The sequence below is a fragment of the Mustela erminea genome, chromosome 7 (assembly GCF_009829155.1).
Source record: "Mustela erminea isolate mMusErm1 chromosome 7, mMusErm1.Pri, whole genome shotgun sequence".
NCBI lineage: Eukaryota > Metazoa > Chordata > Mammalia > Carnivora > Mustelidae > Mustela > Mustela erminea.
In genome coordinates, this window is record NC_045620.1 from 84,192,643 (window position 1) to 84,211,715 (window position 19,073).

Genomic DNA, 19,073 nt, shown 5'->3' on the forward strand with positions numbered 1-19,073 from the left:
GGAGGGTCAGAGAGAGAAGGAGAAGCAGACTCTCTGCTGAGCAGGGAATCCAATGTAGCACTCCATCCAAGGACCCTGAGATCACGGCCTGAGTCGAAGGCAGACACTTAACTGACCAAGCCACTTTTCATTTTCACTAGTTTCCATGAATTTTTTTTTCTATTCTTCTTTAATTTCTGGGTTGACCCATTTATTCTTTAGTAGGATATTCTTTAGCCTCCATGTATTTAAGTTCTTTCCAAATTTCCTCTTGTAATTGAGTTTCAAAGTTTCAAGTTTCAAAGCCTTGTGGTCTGAAAATATGCAGGGAATGATCCCAGTCCTTTGGTTTGGGATGCAGTATGTGATCTGTTTGTGATCCAGTATGTGATCTATCCTGGAGAATGTTCATGGGCACTTGAGAAGAATGTGTATTTTGTTGCTTTAGGATGGAATTCTCTGAATATATCTCTGAAGTCCATCTAGTCCACTGTGTCATTCAGAGCCTTTGTTTCTTTGCTAATCTTCTGCTTGGATGATCTATCCATTATAGAGAGTGGGGTGTTAAAGTTCTCTACTGTTATTGTACTATTATCAATGTGTTTCTTTAATTTTGTTATTAATTGGTTTATATAACTGGCTGCTTCCATAGGGCATAAATATTTAGAATTGTTAGATCTTCTTATTGGCTAGACTCTTTAATTATGATATAGTGCCCTTCTTCATCTTTTATTACAATCTCTAGTTTAAAATCTAATTTTTCTAGTATAAACATTGCTATGCCAGCTTTCTGTTGATGTCCACTAGCACGATAAATGGTTTTCCACAACCTCACTTTCTTTTTTTTTTCAATTTAATTTTATTTTTTCAGTGTTCCAAGATTTATTGTTTATGCACTACACCCAGTGCTCCATGCAATATGTACCCTCCTTAATACCCACCACCAGGCTCACCCATCCCCCCACCCATCTCCCCTCCAAAACCCTCAGTTTTTTCCTTGGAGTCCACAGTCTCTCATGGTTTATCTCCTCCTCTGATTTACCCCAATTCAGTTTTCCTTTCCTTCTCCTAATGTCCTCCATGTTATTCCTTATGCTCTACAGTGAAACTATATGATAATTGACTTTCTCTGCTTGATTTACTTCACTCAGCATAATCTCCTCCAGTCTTGTCCATGTTGATACAAAAGTTGGGTATTCATCCTTTCTGATGACTGTGTAATATTCCATTGTATATATGTATCTTTTTTTTATCCATTTATCTGTTGAAGGGTATCTTCACACCCTCACTTTCAATCTGGAAGTGTCTTTGGGTCTAAATGAGTCTCTTACAAGAGCATATCAATGGGTCTTGCTTTTTTACCCAATCTGATACCCTGTGTCTTTTGATTGCTGCATTTAGCCCATTTCCATTCAGAGTAACTATTGATAGATATGAATTTAGTGCCATTGTATTACCTGTAAAGTCATTATTTCTGTGTATTGTCTTTATTCCTTTCTGGTCTATGTTACTTTTGGGTTTTCTCTTCGCTTAAAGGATCCCCTTTTATATTTTTATAGGGCTGGTTTAGTGATCACACATTCTTTTAGTTTCTATTTGTCCTGGAAGTTCTTTATCTCTCCTCCTATTTTGAATGATGTCCTTGCTAGATAAAGTATTCTTGGCTGGATATTTTTCTCATTTAGCACCTTGAATATATCATGCCAGTATTTTTTGGCCTGCCAGGTCTCTGTAGATAGGTCTTCTGCTGGTCTAATGTTTCTACCCTCGTAGGTTACAGACCTCTTGTCCTGAGCTATTTTCAGGATTTTCTCTTTGTCTCTGAGATTTACAAGTTTTACTATTATATGTCAACATGTTGACCAATTTTATTGATTTTGAGGAGGGTTCTCTGTGCCTCCTGGACTTGAATGTGTGTTTCCTTCCCAGATTAGGGAATTTCTCTGCTGTAATTTGCTCCAATATACCTTCTTCCCCCTTCTCTCTTTCCTTTTCTTCTGGGAGACCATTAATTCAAATATTGTTTCACTTTATGTTATCCCTTATCTCTCAAATTCTACCCTCATGATCCAGTAGTTGTTTATCTCTCTTTTTCTTTGCTTCTTTATTCTCCATCATTTGTCTTCTATATCACTAATTCGCTCTTCACCTTCATTTACCCTAGCAGTTAGAACTTCCTTTTTTTTTTTAAAGAACTTCCATTTTTTTTTTATTGCATCTCATTCATGGTCTTTTTTATTTGACTTGATTAGATTTTAGTTCTTCTATTTCTCCAGAAAGGGATTCTCTAGTGTCTTTTACGTTTTTCTCAAGCCCCCATAGTATCCTCATGATCATTATTCTGAAATTCTAGTTCTGACATCTTAGTTATATCCATACTAATTAGGTCCCTGGCAGTCAGTACTGCCTCTTGTTTTCTTTTTTGAGGTAAGCTTTTCTGTCTTGTCATTCAGAGATGAACAGATGAACAAGAGAACAAAATGTTAAAGTGGCAATAACAACTCCCAAGAAATATATATTAAATAAATCAGAAGAGTCCCTAAACTGAAAAATAAAATAAAATTTTAACATGATCGGATAGGTGAGCAGAACAGAGATCTTGTGTGTATTTTGGTCTATTTGTTGGAAAACTAGATCCCAAAATTGTAAAGAAAGAAAAACTTATAGATATACACAAAAATAAAATTAAATGCTTTGAAAGGATAGAATGTAACTGTGAGGATGAAAATTAAAAAGGAGTGTAATAAGAAGGAGTTGAAGGAGGAGGAGGAGGAGAAAAGAGAGAGAATATAACCAGATAGGTGAAGAGAACACAGCAACATACTAGATTTTGGGAGTATTTTGGTCTGTTTGTTAGAAGATACTGCATCTTTTTTAAAAAAAATTATATATATATATATATATATATATATGTAAAATTAAATACGATGAAAGGATAGAATGTAAATGTAAAAATGACAATTAAAATAGATTTCTAAAAAGAGTTGATTAAAAAAGAAATTGGCTGAAAAAAGAAAGAAAAAAGTTAAAATTGAAAAACTAAAAACTCATGGGGAAAAAAAACGTGAATTCTATGCATTATTTTCCCCTAGCACTAGAGTTTTATAGTTCTGTGTAATCGGTAAGCTTGATCTTAACTGGATGTTCTTGCAGATCTTCTGGGGGAGGATTCTCAGGTGTCTTTGCCCCAGGTGGAACTGCACTATTCTCACCAGGGGGCCAGAATTAGTAAGTCTTTGGATTTCTCTATTTGGCTTTTTGTTCCCTGAAGGCTTTCTGAGCTGCTTTAGAGGATGAGAATAAAAATGGCAGCCTCCCAATCTGTAGCCCCAGAGCTGGAAACTCGCACCCCACCCCACCACCACTTCTCAGTGCTGCGCCCTCAGAGAATAAGCTGTCCATCACTCCTATCTTCCTGGTCTCCAGTCACACTCTGTGCTCACCCAGGCTGTGACTGAGTATTTCTATCTCAGGCATACGACCCCATTTGGAGTCTCCAAATCCTGCAAACTCTTCCTCCTGGGGGGAGGGAAAGTGGTGTGGAGGCAGTTCTGCTGCTTGCTGGATCCCTGCTCAGAGAGCACTTGCCCAAATCTGCCAAGGTTCATGGTTTATGGCAACACCAATCTGGGAGCCCTCTTCTGGGCTTGCCGATTGCAACAGGTTTCCCTGCTCTGATGCCTGGGGACTCTGCCGCACTCAGACAACCCCGTTCTCGATCCTGAGACGACACTGTCCCACCTAGGATTCTGCCCCCCTTAGCCACCTGAGGCAGGGAAATCCTTTATCTGGAACAGACTTCTAAAAGTTCCAGTGTGGGGGTGCCTGGCTGGTTTAGTCAGTTAAGCATCCACCTTTGCCTCTGATCCCAGAGTCCTGGGATTAAGACCTGCGTCAGGTTCCCTGCTCTGCAGGGAGTCTGCTTCTCCCACTGCTTCTGCCTCCCTCTCTCTCTGTCTCTCATGAGTAAATAGAATCTTTTAAAAAAAAAATAGAAGTTCCAATTTTGCACTCCACTGCTACATCACTTTCCAGTAGTCGGTTTATAGAAAGTCCTCCCCCAGTGATTTATCTTCCCATATATTCCCTTGGATTCACTTCTCCACACATCCTACCTTGCAGAAAGTGGTCGTTTTTCTATTTATGGAGTTGCAGCAATTCTTTTTTTGATCTCCAGTTGAGTTTGCAAGTGTTCAGAATGATTTGAGAGTTATCTCGTTGAATTCTTGGGACCAGAAGAAACTAAGGTTTCCTACTCTTTCAACATCTTGGATTTGTTGATAGTTTTTGTAGATTTCCACGCTATGTAGAATTCCACGCTATGTAGAATTCCATGCTATGTAGAATTCCATGCTACATTACTTCACTATTTGCTAATTAAGGACATATGGGTTGTTTCTAGTTTTTGGCTATTGCAGGTAAGACTACTATGAACATTCCCCTATAGGTTCCTTTGTGAAAGGATAAAAGGGTAAAAGTTTAAGCATACAGTTGCTGGGTTGTGGGGCACCTGGGTGGCTCAGTGGGTTAAGCCTCTGCCTTTGGCTTGGGTCATGGCCTCAGGGTCCTGGGATCGAGCCCCGCATCGGGCTCTCTGCTCGGCAGGGAGCTTGTTTTGCCCTCTCTCTGCCTCTCTCTCTGTCTACTTGTGATCTCTCCCTCTCTCTCTGTCAAATAAATAAATAAAATCTTTAAACAATAAAAACAACAACAAAAGACAATTGCTGGGTTGTGGGTAAGTGATGCTTAGCTTCATAAGGAATTGACAGACATATTTTCTAGACTGAGTATTTCATTTTATGTTCTGATCTGCAATGTCTTAAAGATCCAGTTTCTGTATTTTTACCAGCATTTGATGTTATCACTATTTTTTTTTAGTCACTGAATAATCTAATAAGTGTGTAGCAGTACTTAATTGTGATTTTATTTTGTGTTCCCAATATGACTAATGATGTTGAATATCTTTTCCTGTGTATCTAATGGATATTCTAAGAATGATCTCTTAGGATCTTCCAAAACTTAAAGCAGTGTTACTTCTGAGGAAGCTTAGAGGAAACTAAGATTAATGATGAGTATAATGAGGGACTTCAAGGGCATCTATATTGCACCATATGTTAAAAGAAGAATGAGTTCATTTAGTATTTATATGATTAACTATTAGCTAAAACAAAAGCACAGAATGAAAAACAGCAGCAGTATTTTATCATGGAAAGAACTCGGACTTCAAATCAGACAAACTTGGCTTTGAATTCTGGTGTCCTTACCAGGTGTGAGGCTTTAGTAGCTATCAACCTCTCTCAGTCTCACTTCTCTTACCTGTAAAATAGTGGTACTAGTACTTACCTCATAAGACTGTTGTAGAATTCAGTTAAGTTAGATAATATATTAAGAGGGCTTAGATAGTGGGTGACAGAAACAAGTTGCCCAGTAAATAGCAAGCCATTGTTCCTACAAAGATGGAGACATTACTATCTTCTTTAGAGCTTAATTTATTTAGATTCCTCTTAACCTTCCATAAATGGACTAGTGTTCATTTTCAGAAATAGTGCTATGCTATAACATGCTTAGTGATCTCATGCCATGCTTCCTAAATGAGTAATAGATTGTACCTGTAAGTTGTACAAAGTTGATACTAGCAAATCCCTAGTAAACTCTTTTTCTTGTGGTCCTCAAAATTTTACAAAACCATCTATAATGTTTAACAGAGCCTTTTTCTCCATTTTTTGATTGTCAGACTAAATCAACAACGGAAAGTCTAAAATCTTAACCAGAGTATAGAGTAATTGTTCATCCTTAAGAACGCCCAAACAGGTTTGAACAGGTCAGTTTCTTGAGCAACTTCACATTCCAAGATAAAAATCTAATCTAGATATTCAAAAAGAAACTCAAGTTTTCTGTATTAGGTGGTAAGTGAAGGTGCCATGTTACCAAAATTATGTGATAGATCTACAATATGAGTTAGTCTACTTCCGCCTAGTTAGGCTTCTTTGCCACTGCGGCTGACCCAGTCTGTCATTGATGACATTTTTTCAGGCACCAGCACATTGCATTCATAATTTACAGGGAATTCAATTGAAATGTAATGTGTCAATTATTACATTTACCTGAACAAATATGAGGAAGTGATCACACGTCTAGAAATGTTAATACAGGTCATATGGGGGAGTATGGAGAATCTTATTCTGCTAATTGAGGAGAAAAAGGCAGCAAGGGAAGGAGAATGAGGAAGGAACAAGTGTATGAGGAACAAGCATACGAGGAACATATAGTGCTCACCCTACTTAGAATATCACCACTGAGGGGCGCCTGCATGGCTCAGTTGGTTAAGTGTCTGCTTTCCGCTCAGGTCATGATCCCAGGGTCCTGGGATCAAGTCTTGTTCCCAGCGCTCCCTACTGAGCAGGGAGCCTGCTTCTCCCTCTCCTGCTTGTGTTCCCTCTCTTGCTGTCTCTCTCTGTCAAATAAAAAAAATCTTTAAAAAAAAAAAAAAGATTATCACCAATGGAAAAATATAAGGGAACATAAATTTCAATGTTATAACTGTGTGTTGTAAAATGGTACTACTTTTGTAAATTGAAAGAGCAATGCATTTATTTGGGGTAAGAAACAAACAGAAATGTATAAAGTAAGAGAAGTTTAGAAAGTCTAACCAGGATCACGAAGCTAGGTGTTTTTATTTTATTTATTTATTTATTTATTTATTTATTTATTTGTCAGAGAGAGATCACAAGCAGGCAGAGAGGCAGGCAGAGAGAGAGGAGGAAGCAGGCTCCCTGCTGAGCAGAGAGCCCGATGCGGGGCTCGATCCCAGGACTCCGAGATCACGACCCGAGCCGAAGGCAGCGGCTTAACCCACTGAGCCACCCAGGTGCCCCGCTAGGTGTTTTTAAAGTGGAGACTAGAATGTGGGCCTTCTAATTCATGGGTCACCTGTGGACCCCAGGCTACTCATTTTTACACTAAGAGGGGGTGGTAACAAATTGGAAGGTAGTCTCACGTATCTGAAGACTATTTTTTATATCCTGCAAGAGAACAGTGACACTGTTATTTCAAAACAATAATACTGATGATTTCAGGGTGTGCCTCAACAGTTACTGGACACGCAGCCGACCTGTGCATGCTGGACACAGAGAATAAGTACTGTGCCTGACAACTGTTCAGAACAGCAGCCAAAGGTGAGCAGCAAAGTGTATTCAGTGGGATTTCTTGCTGGAAAGGTTGGAAACCACCAAACTCTGTTGCTATGCTGCATTAGCTGTTGAGGAAAAAGAGTTAACTCCCTGCTCAGTCCTCTTGCTGTCTACACCTTATTTGAAAGCCAGGTTGGCTGATGAATCGGAGTTTGAAGAGGGTTGACGGATTCCTCTGGGAGTTGTTGGTGAAGATCTCAGCTAGACTCATGAAGACCATAACACAGATAAGAAGTAAACCTGAGAAGCAGAAGAAACAGGTCTTGAGCCTCCAGGCCAATGCAAGAGGCAGCGCCCAAGACTTAGTCTTAACTAGGTTCTCTTTTCATGCCTATAAACTCACATATTTTTACTTTAGGCTTGTTTGTTAAGCTTCAAGGCCTGAAACAGCTTGTGACAAAAGCTCCATGCTGTTCTTCACACTGCTGTTGGGGGATTTGGCCATGGAACATATCCCTTTTTAATAGAGATTTAAATTGATCACTGCCCCCGCACGCTTCATGTTTCTTTTCGGTAGCAAGTTATTCCATCAGATTTTAATCACAATGTCAAAGTAACTGAATATCTTATTTAGGTTAAACATACATAAATTCTGAATTTAATCAAATTTTATGTATTTCATCTAGATAACTCAAATGACTCAAATTAAAACTTCTGCTGTTCTGATCATTTCCTTTTCTTTTGGTGATGACAGATCCCTTGGAGGTCAGGAGCTTACACATTGATGGTTGGTGGTGTTGTCAGGCATGATTTTCCCCCAACTCATTTGAAAAGTGAAACTCAAGCCTACTTAGTTGTTTTTAAAAAACTGTTTAGGGGCACTAAACCCTTATTAAAAAGTCATCTGTTTATCGTCAAATTCTGAGTGCAATGACAGCCTCAGGAAACAACAAGAATGAATGAATCTTACAACACTATGTTGAGCAAATGAGACATATATATATATATATATATATATATATATATATATATAGTAATGATTCCATTTATATAAAATAAAAAATGGGCAACATTAGTCTTTGTTTGCCTTTCGGATGGAGAGGTGGGACAGTGATTAGAGAAGAGTGAGCATCTTCTGGGGTACTTGTAATATCGTACTTCTTGACCTCAGTGTGATTATGTAGCTGTGTTCACTTAGTAAAAACGTCTTGAGTATAAAAGTGCCATTTGTGTACTTTTTAAAAAAATATTTTATTTATTTATTTGACAGAGAGAGATCACAAGTAGGCAGACAGGCAGGCAGGGAGTGAGGGGAAGCAGGCTCCCTGCTGAGCAGAGAGCCTGATGCTGGGCTTGATCCCAGGACCCTGAGGTCATGACTTGAACTGAAGGCAGAGGCTTAACCCACTGAGCCACCCAGTCACTCCATGTGTACTTTTTTGCATGTATATTTTACCTTAATAAAATTTATTTTAAATTACATCTATCTTATAAACATTAATTTTTAATTACATGGGAAGTATATGAAAACATCCTCTCTGTTTTAAAGAAAAACTGGAATATTTTAGTTAAGGTAAGTCCTTTTTGATCCCTTTCAAATTTTGTACTCTCCCAAGAGGACATCAGTTTATCCTCTTAACATATATTTACATGCCTAAGTAAGGGCATAGAAAATATATACCATCATGTGTGTATTTTAAAATCTGTGTTGTTGTTTTTTTTTTAATTTACTTGATAGAGAGAGATCACAAGTAGGCAGAGAGACAGGAAGAGAGAGAGGGAAGCAGGCTCCCTGATGAGCAGAGAGCCCAATGCGGGGCCCAAACCCAAGACCCTGAGATCATGACCTGAGCCGAAGGCAGAGACCCAACCCACTGAGCCATCCAGGCACCCCTAAAATCCGTGTTCTTTTTAAAACTAACTGGGTTAATAGACTGTGTATTGTTTCTTTCAGTAATGGAGGGTATCCACATTATCTTTCACTAAAAAACCTCTAATAATCTTCACTAAAATTAAACATCATTTTGTAATATACCCCATAGACACAGTTTTATCGTACACATTATAGTGGATATATGTTTAGTTTTATATACGTTACTTATGCAATATACCTCTTATTATAGTATAGATCTTTTATACAACTTATAATAAAATTTATGCAATAAAAGAGTCCTTGTGTACCAGTCAGCCAGCAAGCCTCAAGGATAGAAAATTAAACTTGGAAATAGAAGCCTGTAAGAATCAACCGTAAGTAGTGGAGTTGAGGTAGCAACATATATAATCAAGTTGTAAAAGTTTGGAGAAGTGCCACTAATGAGATTATGCTAGAGTGTTGTCCCTGTTATACATAGAAGCCTAAGGAAGCTCCCAACCCAAGAGCTAAAATTTAATTTAAGCAAGATACACTACGATCTTACAATTTATGTTGCAGGGTAGGGATGCCTTGATAAAAAGAAGACCAAAAAGCAATAATTCAGCCATTTTATTGAGTACTGGGTATTCCACCAACACTCAACACAGAGACATAGACACACACACTCACACACAGGTTACAAAAGTCAAATGGTTTTCAGGGAGCTCCAGCAGAGGTTGCCCAGCCCAGGTCTGCGGTGGAAACTGACTGACTGTTCCCCTGCAGGAGCGTTGCTCAAAGACAATGTGTGAAAGCTTCTGCTTTATAATTGCTGGCCACCTTGATAATCCAGTTTTTGAAATGGAGTTTTTGCCACCTGGGAAAGCAGAATCCAACGTTGACCATCATCATCTGAATTGGCTCATCACTCACACTGCCCTCAGCCCCATAGCTGAGAACATGCGGCTGCCCAACCATACAGACGGGTACACTGCGGACCAATTCAAGAACTGGTTTGTTTCGGCATTTGTTCCTGTAGGTCACGTGCTTCCTGACAGAAGGCAAGAAGATGGAATAAAGCACTTCTTTATTGATGACTGTGATTTATACATAAAGTTTGCAATGAATCCACATTATGAACCCAATTCTCCTGTTTGATCAAGCGCAATTGACAGAAAAGTTCAGTTTCTTGGGAAGGAACACCTTTTAAGTTGAGTGCAGAAAATTTTGGAAAATAACAATGTTGCTACAATGGGGTATTGTCAGGAATGTGTATATTGTAAGTAACTTGATTAAATAGCCTGGGAAAGTTTAGGGGGAAAATCCAGGAGTCTGTGGGGGTCTCAGTTGGTTAAGTGACTGACTTTTGGTTCCGGCCCAGGTCATGATCTTAGGGTCGATAGATGGAGCCCCTTGATGGGCTCCGTGCTCAGAGGAGAGTCTGCTTGAGATTCTTTCCCTCTTTCTCTGTGCCTCCCCTAGCTCACGTGCATGCTCTCTTTGAAATAAATAAATAAATAAATCTAAAAAAAAAATGTCAAACGGTTTTACAAAGCTTATAATGTTGAACAGCCAGTGCTGGCCTTACCCTTTCTACTCTGAACTGCTTCCCCAAGACAACTACCTTCAACTCTTAGTTGTTTCTTCTGATACTTAAGTCTTTATATTTGAACATGCTTCTTCTTCAGCTATTTCTTGATCTTTTTCAGTTTATTATTTTTTTAAGATTTTATTTATTTATCTGGGAGAGAGAAAGAGAGAGAGAGAGAGAGGGCACAAGAGCAAGAGAGATTGAGTGAGAGGAGGGGCAGAGGGAGGAGCACACTTCCTGAGGAGCAGGAGCCCAATGTGGGACTTAAGCCTAGGACCCTGGGATCATGACCTCAGCTGAAGGCAGACTCTTAACTGAATGAGCCACCCAGGTGCCTGATCTTTTTCAGTTTAAACACCATCCGTTAACCATCTACTATGAAAGATCATTTAATTCCATTACAACTCCTCCCAGCACACATACCCTTCCCTTCCCCTCATCCTCCTAGCATCCAATTATTATAATATTTGATTAGACCATTATTTGGTATTTCCACTCATACTGAGCCATGTAGTATATACGATAATATTTCTTTTGTATTACAATTTAAAAATTTCCCCTGGATTTAATCAATGTCTTATTTTTCCTCTGTTTAAGAAGGAATCACTAGTTTATCATAAAGCTCTCCACTAGAAGTACATATGTACAGCTCCCAAAGTCTTTCATTTTAATTTTTATTTACTTATTTGAGAGAGAGAGAGCACAAGCCAGGGGAGGGGAAAAGGTGGAGGGGGACGGAGAAGCAGACTCTCCGCTGAGAAGGGAGCCTGATGCCAGACTCAATTTTAGGTCCCCAGGATCATGACCTGAGCCAAAGGCAGACACTTAATGACTGAGCCACATAGACACCCCTCAAAGCCTTAAAATAAATCAGGTAATCTAATGTTTATGCGTATGTGGGGAGAGAGGGAGAGCTTGATTTCCCTCCTGAAGTACACTGTCCTGATTCAGACTCTAGAGTGATGCACAGCAGATTTCTTGGGATTTTTGTTCTACCATCATTTATGTAATTCTTATTTTCTATTCTATCTTGGTGAATCCCTCGTCTTCTATTTCTCATGATTAAATATTTCTTGAATAACTGCCTCATTTTCCAGGAGTACATACTTCAATAACTTTCTGAGAAATGGAGCATTGTCTAGAAAATTATTTCTCGGTTCTTGGAAATAATCTTGTATTATTTCTCAAATTCTTTCTTTCCTCCTGTTTTCTGTTCTTTCTTTCCGTAAGTTCTATTTTTCTGATATTAAGTGTCCTGGCCTGGGGCACCTGGGTGGCTTAGTTGGTTAAGCATCTGACTTCAGCTCAGGTCATGATCTCATGGTCCTGGGATGGAGCCCCACTTCCGGCTCCCCGCTCAGCGGGAAGTCTGCTTGTCCCTCTCCCTCCGCTCCTCTCACCCCTACTCATGCTCACTCTCTCTCTCAAGTAAATAAATAACATCTTTTAAAAAAAATGTCCTGGCCAGATCCCCTAGTTTAATTTTTTCCCTACCTTTTCCCACTTTTATTGTCTTTTCACTCTACTTTCTGGAAAGTGTCTTAACCTTTTTGTCCCAACCTTTCTGTTGAACTTTTTCTATCTTATTAAAAATTTTCTTATCTCTCTGAGGACACAAAGATATTAATTATAATGATTTTTTAAAAGTTCTCTTCTTGGGGCGCCTGGGTGGCTCAGTGGTTTGGGCTGCTGCCTTCGGCTCGGGTCATGATCTCAGGGTCCTGGGATCGAGCCCTGCATCGGGCTCTCTGCTCCGCAGGAAGCCTGCTTCCCTCTTTCTCTCTCTCTCTCTCTCTGCCTACTTGTGATCTCTGTCTGTCAAATAAATAAATAAAATCTTTTAAATAAAAAAAAAAGTTCTCTTCTTTTTCCTACATTGTCACTGTTTTGGTTTTTATCATAGGTGTTAGAGATTCTCCTCAAGTGTTTGACAATCTCAGACTGTCCAGTGATATTTAGAAGAGAAAGACTAAAAAACTGACTGGAAGCTGTGTGTTAAACACTGAGTCCTGTTGACTAGTGGGTTTTACTAAAGTATGACCTAGCAGAGCTTTGACTACTTTTGTTAGGGAGATTCCCAGCTGTCAGTATCTATAGGAAAACTGATTATCAGTTTATTAGCAGTTCAGTAGGAAGGAGGCTGGGTGTCCCACTGGTTTGGATATAGATGTCCCATTAACCTCCCTGTAGTCCCCAACTATGCCTGTCCTTGAGAATAGAGTCCCTTTGGCTTTAGCTCACTCTAGAGAAAAGCCACTCCATTCCCTGACAGAAGGGATGGCATGGGGAGCAGGGCAGGTGTCATCTGGCTGCAAGGGCTGAAGGGGGATATTTAGGAGTCTAATTTTTTTTAAAGATTTTATTTATTTATTTGAGAGAGAGATCACAAGTAGCCAGAGAGGCAGGCAGAAAGAGAGGGGGGAAGCAGGCTCCCTGCTGAGCAGAGATGCAGGGCTTGATCCCAAGACTCTGAGTCCATGACCTGAGCCGAAGGCAGAGGCTTAACCCACTGAGCCACCCAGGCACTCCAGGAGTCTAATTTTTAAACCATTTTTAATCAATTCCTTTTCAGATTTCTGCCTCAAGAAGCAGCTTGCTTTTCCCCCATTCTAACCTCAGGCATTAATTTTTAAGCTTTCCAAGGTTTAATGACTACCATTCCTCTATCTGCTTTCAAGTTTACAAATATTTGTCAATTAACCTAGCAACTCACTTCTTTCTTTCTTTCTTTTGTTCATTTGTTCATTCCTTGTTTTAGGCCCAGGGAGTCTTTGTACTTGCAATTCTCTTCACCTGTAAAATGAACTGCTTTAGCCTTTATCCTGAATGGTTTGAAAAAAAAAAAAAAAGCTTTATTGAGATCTAATACACATACCATAAAATTCACTTATTTAAAATATATAAACACTGTATGTTAATTTCATCCCAATAAAACAAAACAAAACAAAAAAGTAAATACTGTAACCATCACCACAAGCAAATTTAGAACCAAAAAGAAACCATATACTCATTAGCAGTCAGTCCTCATTTCTCTGTTCCTTCACCACATTCACCAACCTAGTCAACCTAGACTATAACCTAGTTATAGTCAACCATAATCTACCATCTGTTCCTACAAATTTGCCCATTCCAGATATCTCATAGAAATGGAATCATAAATTATAGATGGAACTATAATTGGATTTATTCACTTAGCATAATGTTTTCAAGTTTCATCCATGTAATAACATGTAGCAGTACTAATACTACACTCCTCTTTGCAGCTGAATAATATTCCATTTTGTGTATATAAACACACTACCTTTTGTTCATCCATTCATTGGTTGATGGACATTTGGGTTGTATCCACTTTTTGGCTATTATGAACAATGTTGCTATGAACATTTATGTACAAGTTTTTGTATGCACATATGTTTTCATTTCTCTGTTATATATCTAGGAGTAGAATGGCTAGGTCATATGTTAAATGTGTTTATTCTTTTGAGTAACTTTCATCCTGCTTTGTAAAGCAGCAGTACCATTTTACATTCTCACCAGCAACCTTTTACGTTCCCACCAGCAATAGATAAGGATTCTAATTTCTCCACATCCTTGTCAATACTTGTTATTATCTGTCATTTTGATTACAACCATCCTAGTGAGTGTGAAGTGAAACCTCACTGTGGTTTTGATTTGCATTTACCTAATATTTCTGTGATATTAATCATTCTGTTTCTTTTCATGACTTTATTGGCCATTTTGTATATCTTCTTTGGGTAAATGTCTATTCAAATCCTTTTCCTATTTTCAAATTGGTTTAGTTCTTTTTTATTATTGAATATTAAAATTTCTTTATATATGCTAGATACAAGTCCCTTATCAGGTTTACAATTTGCCAGTATTTTCTTCCATCCTGTAAGTTGCCTTTTCACTCATTTGATGGTATCTTTTGTAGCACAAATATTTTTAATTTTGATTAAGTCCAATTTATCTATTTCTTCTTTTATTGCTTGTGCTTTTGTATCATATCTAAAAAACCATTGCCTAGGGCGCCTGGGTGGCTCAGTGGGTTAAGCCTCTGCCTTCGGCTCAGGTCATGATTCCAGGGTCCTGGGATCGAGTCCCGAGTCTGGCTCTCTGCTCAGCAGGGAGCCTGCTTCCTCCTCTCTCTCTGCCGGCCTCTCTGCCTACTTGGGGTCTCTGTCTGTCAAATAAATAAATAAATAAAAATCTTTAAAAAGAAAGAAAGAAACCATTGCCTAATTAAAGGTTATAAAGATTTACCCCCTGTGGTTTTTTCTATTTTTTTTTATTTTTTTAAAAGATTTTATTTATTTATTTGAGAGAGAGAGAGAGAGCATGAGATGGGGGAAGGTCAGAGGGAGAAGCAGACTCCCTGCGGAGCTGGGAACCCGATGCGGGACTTAATCCCAGGACTCCAGAATCATGACCTGAGCCAAAGGCAGCGGCTTAACCAACTGAGCCACCCAGGCGGCCCCCTGTGGGTTTTGTTGTTGTTGTTGTTTTAAGAGTTATTTATTTATTTGAGAGAGAGAGAACAGAAGTAGGAGGGGCAGAAGGGGAGATCTCAAGATCTCAGTGCTCACACTGAGCATGAGCCAATGTAGGGCTTGATCTCACAACTATGGGATTACAACCTAAGCCAAAACTGAGAGCTGGACAGTTAACCAACCACCCAGGCATCCTTACCCCGTAAGTTTTTAAAAGAGTTTCATAATTTTACCTCCTAAATTTAATCTTTGATCTGTTTTGAGTTAATTTTTTTATATAGTGAGATGAGGGGAGAAATATGAACCTTTTGAATGAGGACTATCACAACTAAAATGCCAACTAAAGCTATAGCTTATACACACTAAGTGCCTGTGAGCTTTGTTTTTTGATTTTTAAAAATAATTTAATTAACCTAGTTTTAAAGCTATAATTTTATTGGAAAGCAACTACAGTGGCTAATTAGGTCAAAACCTATTAGCTTTGCAAATGAGAAATTATGGGTCAGGCAAACTACTTGATTGCTTCCTGATCCAATCAGGCAACAATCGTTGATGACTGCTTTTACTATTAAGTGGCAAACTCATGGGGAACTCTCTAATATATCATTCAATAAAACCAAAATCCACTGAATAATCTTAACATCACTAACTGTGGGACATCCACGCATTGTGTTTCTTCAAATGTGATGCAATAAAAGTACATCTCTGTACTTCACTACAATAAAAGTACATCACTGTCTATGAAACCCTTTTATCAAAATAGTTGAACCTACATCTAATCAAACTTCTAGATCTAACCACCAATTTCTAGAAAAATATGGAGGCTAGAGGAACAAGACAAACGACATTGCATGGATACAATCAGCCAAATCCAGAATCAGGAAATTCCAGAGGACAAAAGATCCTGTTTCTTCACCCAAAGTATGGTGTAAGGAAAGAGAGAGGGACGTGTCATAGACTAAAATAGGCTTCAGAGACACATCAACTGAATGCAATGTGCAGGCCTTATTTAGATATTGTTTGAAAAAAAAAAAAAAAATGAAGGGCACGTGGGTGGCTCAGTTGTTAAGCTCCTGCCGTTAGCTCAGGTCATGATTCCAGGGCCCTGGGATTGAGCCCCACATTGGGCTTCCTGCTTGGCAGGAGGCCTGTTTCTCCCTCTCCCACTCCCCCTGCTTGTGTTCCCTCTTTCGCTGTCTCTCTGTCAAATAAATAAAATCTTTTAAAAAAAGAAAAAGAAAAAGAAATAACCAAATGAAAAAGAGAAAGAGGACATTTTGGGGACAACTAGGGAAAGCTAAATATGGATTGAGTATTAAATACTACTCAAATGTATTAAACATTTCGGGGACAACTAGGGAAAGCTAAATGTGGATTGAGATAATAAGAATTTGTTAATTTTGTTGGGCATAATAATGCTATTATGATTATATTTTTAAAGCCATTATGTGTTAGAAACACATACTGAAGTATTTAAAAGAGGTAAGGTATGATCCCTGATATTTGCTTTAAAATACTCCCACCAAACAAGAACAACAAAACTGTGTGTGAAGAAAAATTGATGAAACAAGAACAGCAGAAAGCCCATCACTGCAGAATTTAGCTGATGGGCCCATAGGGTTCATTTTATTATACTTTTATATGTGTTTGAAATTTTCCACAATAAAAGCCAAAAATAGTAATCAGGTCAATTATTAAAAGATAACTTAGGGGCGCCTGGGTGGCTCAGTCAGTTAAGCATCCAACTCTTAATTTCAGCTCAGGTTGTGATGTCAGGGTTATGAGATCTAACCCCATGTTGGGCTCCACACCCAAAACAGAGTTGGCTTAAGATTCTCTCTTTCCCTCTCCCGCTACCCCTCTCCCCGCCCCCGCCACCGCATGCTCTCTCTAAAACAAATAAATAAAATCTTTTTTTAAAACCCTTAAAGCTATTGTATCATAAAATGCATAAACTCCTCAGAATTATTTTCCTCTAACCCTGAGATGTATTTATGTTATACAGAGAATCCAAAAACAAGTAAGAGGCTAAATGACATTGAGAAAAAGGGCACTTGCCTGGCTCAGTCTGTAAAACATGTAACTCTTCATCTCAGGGTCATGAATTCAAGCCCCACATTGGGCAGGAGCCTAATTTAAATAGATAAATGAATGAGTGAGTGAATAAATAAATAAAGTCAGGAACTTGGATAGTAAAACATTTAGTTTATTAACTTTCATAGTATTTATTCCCCTCCCCAACAGAGTTATGGAATCACAAATCACAGATTCCTGCTTTTCTGTGTGTGCATATGTATGTATAAAAATTGTACTTTTTCTAGGCTAGATCTAAATCAAGACAATAGCATTATTGATAGTATTGCAAGATTTTTGCTTGGTTCTGATATCAATACGATGTAAATTTTATATTGCCAAAAGCAAAGAATATCCACGTAACACATCCTGTCTACAGGATCATCAAATGCCATAACAACATTATGCATAAACATCACTTAAAAATTTAACCAACCACAAGAAAGCATTCATGCAAATCCAGATCATGGAACATTTCTATAGCCAAATGATCTGAACTCTTCAAAAAGATAATGCCATGAAAAAAAAAAATAGGATGACTATTTTACATTAAGAGATTAAAGAGATTAACAAAGGGTTCCAGTGTGGCTCAGTCAGTTGAGCATCAACTCTTAGTTTCTGCTTAGGTCATGATCTCATGGGAGCCTGCCTAGGGCTCCATCCATTCTCAGAGTAGAGTCTGCTTGAGATCTTCTCTCTCTTTCCCTTTGCCCCTCCCACTTGTGCTCTCTTTCTCTCTCAACTAAATAAATAAATCTTTTTTTTCTTTTTTAAAGAGAGAGACATAACAACAAACATAACATCTGAACCCTGATTGGGTTATAGCTGGAAAAACAGCTATAAACATGGTAGGGACAACTAGGGAAATACAAATATGGACTGAATGTTAGATAAAATGGAGTTATTGCTAACTTTTCCTAGATAAAATGACACTATGGTTTTGTAAAATATTGTATTCTTTCTTCCAGAGGACATGCTGAAGAATTTAAGAGTGTAATCCACTACCCAAAACATTAAGGCATTAACAACAACAACAAAAAAAGGGTAATCAGCATGATGATGGCCAATTTCAGATTCGGGTTTTCAGTGGGACTCAATGGGCCACCTTTTTCCACTGAAGTATGAGGACGATGAAGGTGACAGACTTCTCAAAAATCATGATCACTATGTAAAAGCACACTGCTGGACCTGGGCTCCACACTGCAGCGAGTCTCCACATTTGTCCAAATGCAGGAGCTCCCATTGCTGCTACTCAACTAAGATGCTCATGGCTTGCATGTCCACAGAGATGAGCAACTTGCTAACAGTTGTGTCTCAAGAGAAAGCTGGAGTGAACAAGGGTCCTATTCGATGAGATCTGCTAGGTACACATTTGCAAAGTGGATGAATAACATTCCTATGACTTGTTTGGAAGTATCTAAAAACCATATCCTCTAGGGACTTCTTTCATGCTTTGGTTCTTAGGTTTGAGAATCAACATGCTGAAGGCCACTGCACAGAGCAGCCCCTGCAAGAAAATGCCAAAACTGTGCAGGAGTGCAAGACTCTTGCCTGGCAGCTCTCACTAGCCTTGAGGGCAGCCTGCCCAGTGGTCCCAGCTGGAGTGCCTGAGGGGCCCTGCATTACCAGTCTGGTGGAGGAGCACAAGACCCAGTCCACCTATGGCCTTACTGCCTGCAGGCCACCACTTTCATTATGGTTTTAATTTATATTTCCCTAATGAATAATGACGTTGAGTATCTTTCCATGTGCTTATTAGTCATTCATAAAACTTCTTGGGTGAAATGTCTACTCAAATCTTTCACCCACTTTTAATATTAGATAATTTATCTTATTATTATTGTTATATGTTCTTAATTTATTCTGGATACAAGTTTTTTGTTGAATATATAATTTGCAAAAATCTTTTAGTCTGTGGCTTGTCTTTTGTCTTTTGTCTTAATACATGAGTTAAACTT

At 38.6% G+C, this 19,073-nt stretch overlaps 1 protein-coding gene and 1 pseudogene across 1 annotated transcript; one reads left to right on the top strand and one right to left on the bottom strand.

Moving 5' to 3' along the window:
- The first annotated feature begins 9,750 nt into the window (after positions 1–9,750).
- On the top strand, positions 9,751–10,247 carry LOC116595667 (trafficking protein particle complex subunit 2-like). Its single transcript, XM_032352288.1, has one exon. The coding sequence runs from the start codon at positions 9,766–9,768 to the stop codon at positions 10,117–10,119; it is 354 nt and encodes a 117-aa protein (XP_032208179.1). The 5' UTR covers positions 9,751–9,765; the 3' UTR covers positions 10,120–10,247.
- Positions 10,248–17,972: 7,725 nt separating this feature from the next.
- Positions 17,973–18,809, bottom strand: LOC116596382 (annotated as a pseudogene).
- Positions 18,810–19,073: the final 264 nt, after the last annotated feature.

Excerpts from the sequence above, each read along its gene's own strand:
- LOC116595667 (XM_032352288.1), top strand. The coding sequence starts at position 9,766 with ATGTGTGAAAGCTTCTGCTTTATAATTGCTGGCCACCTTGATAATCCA.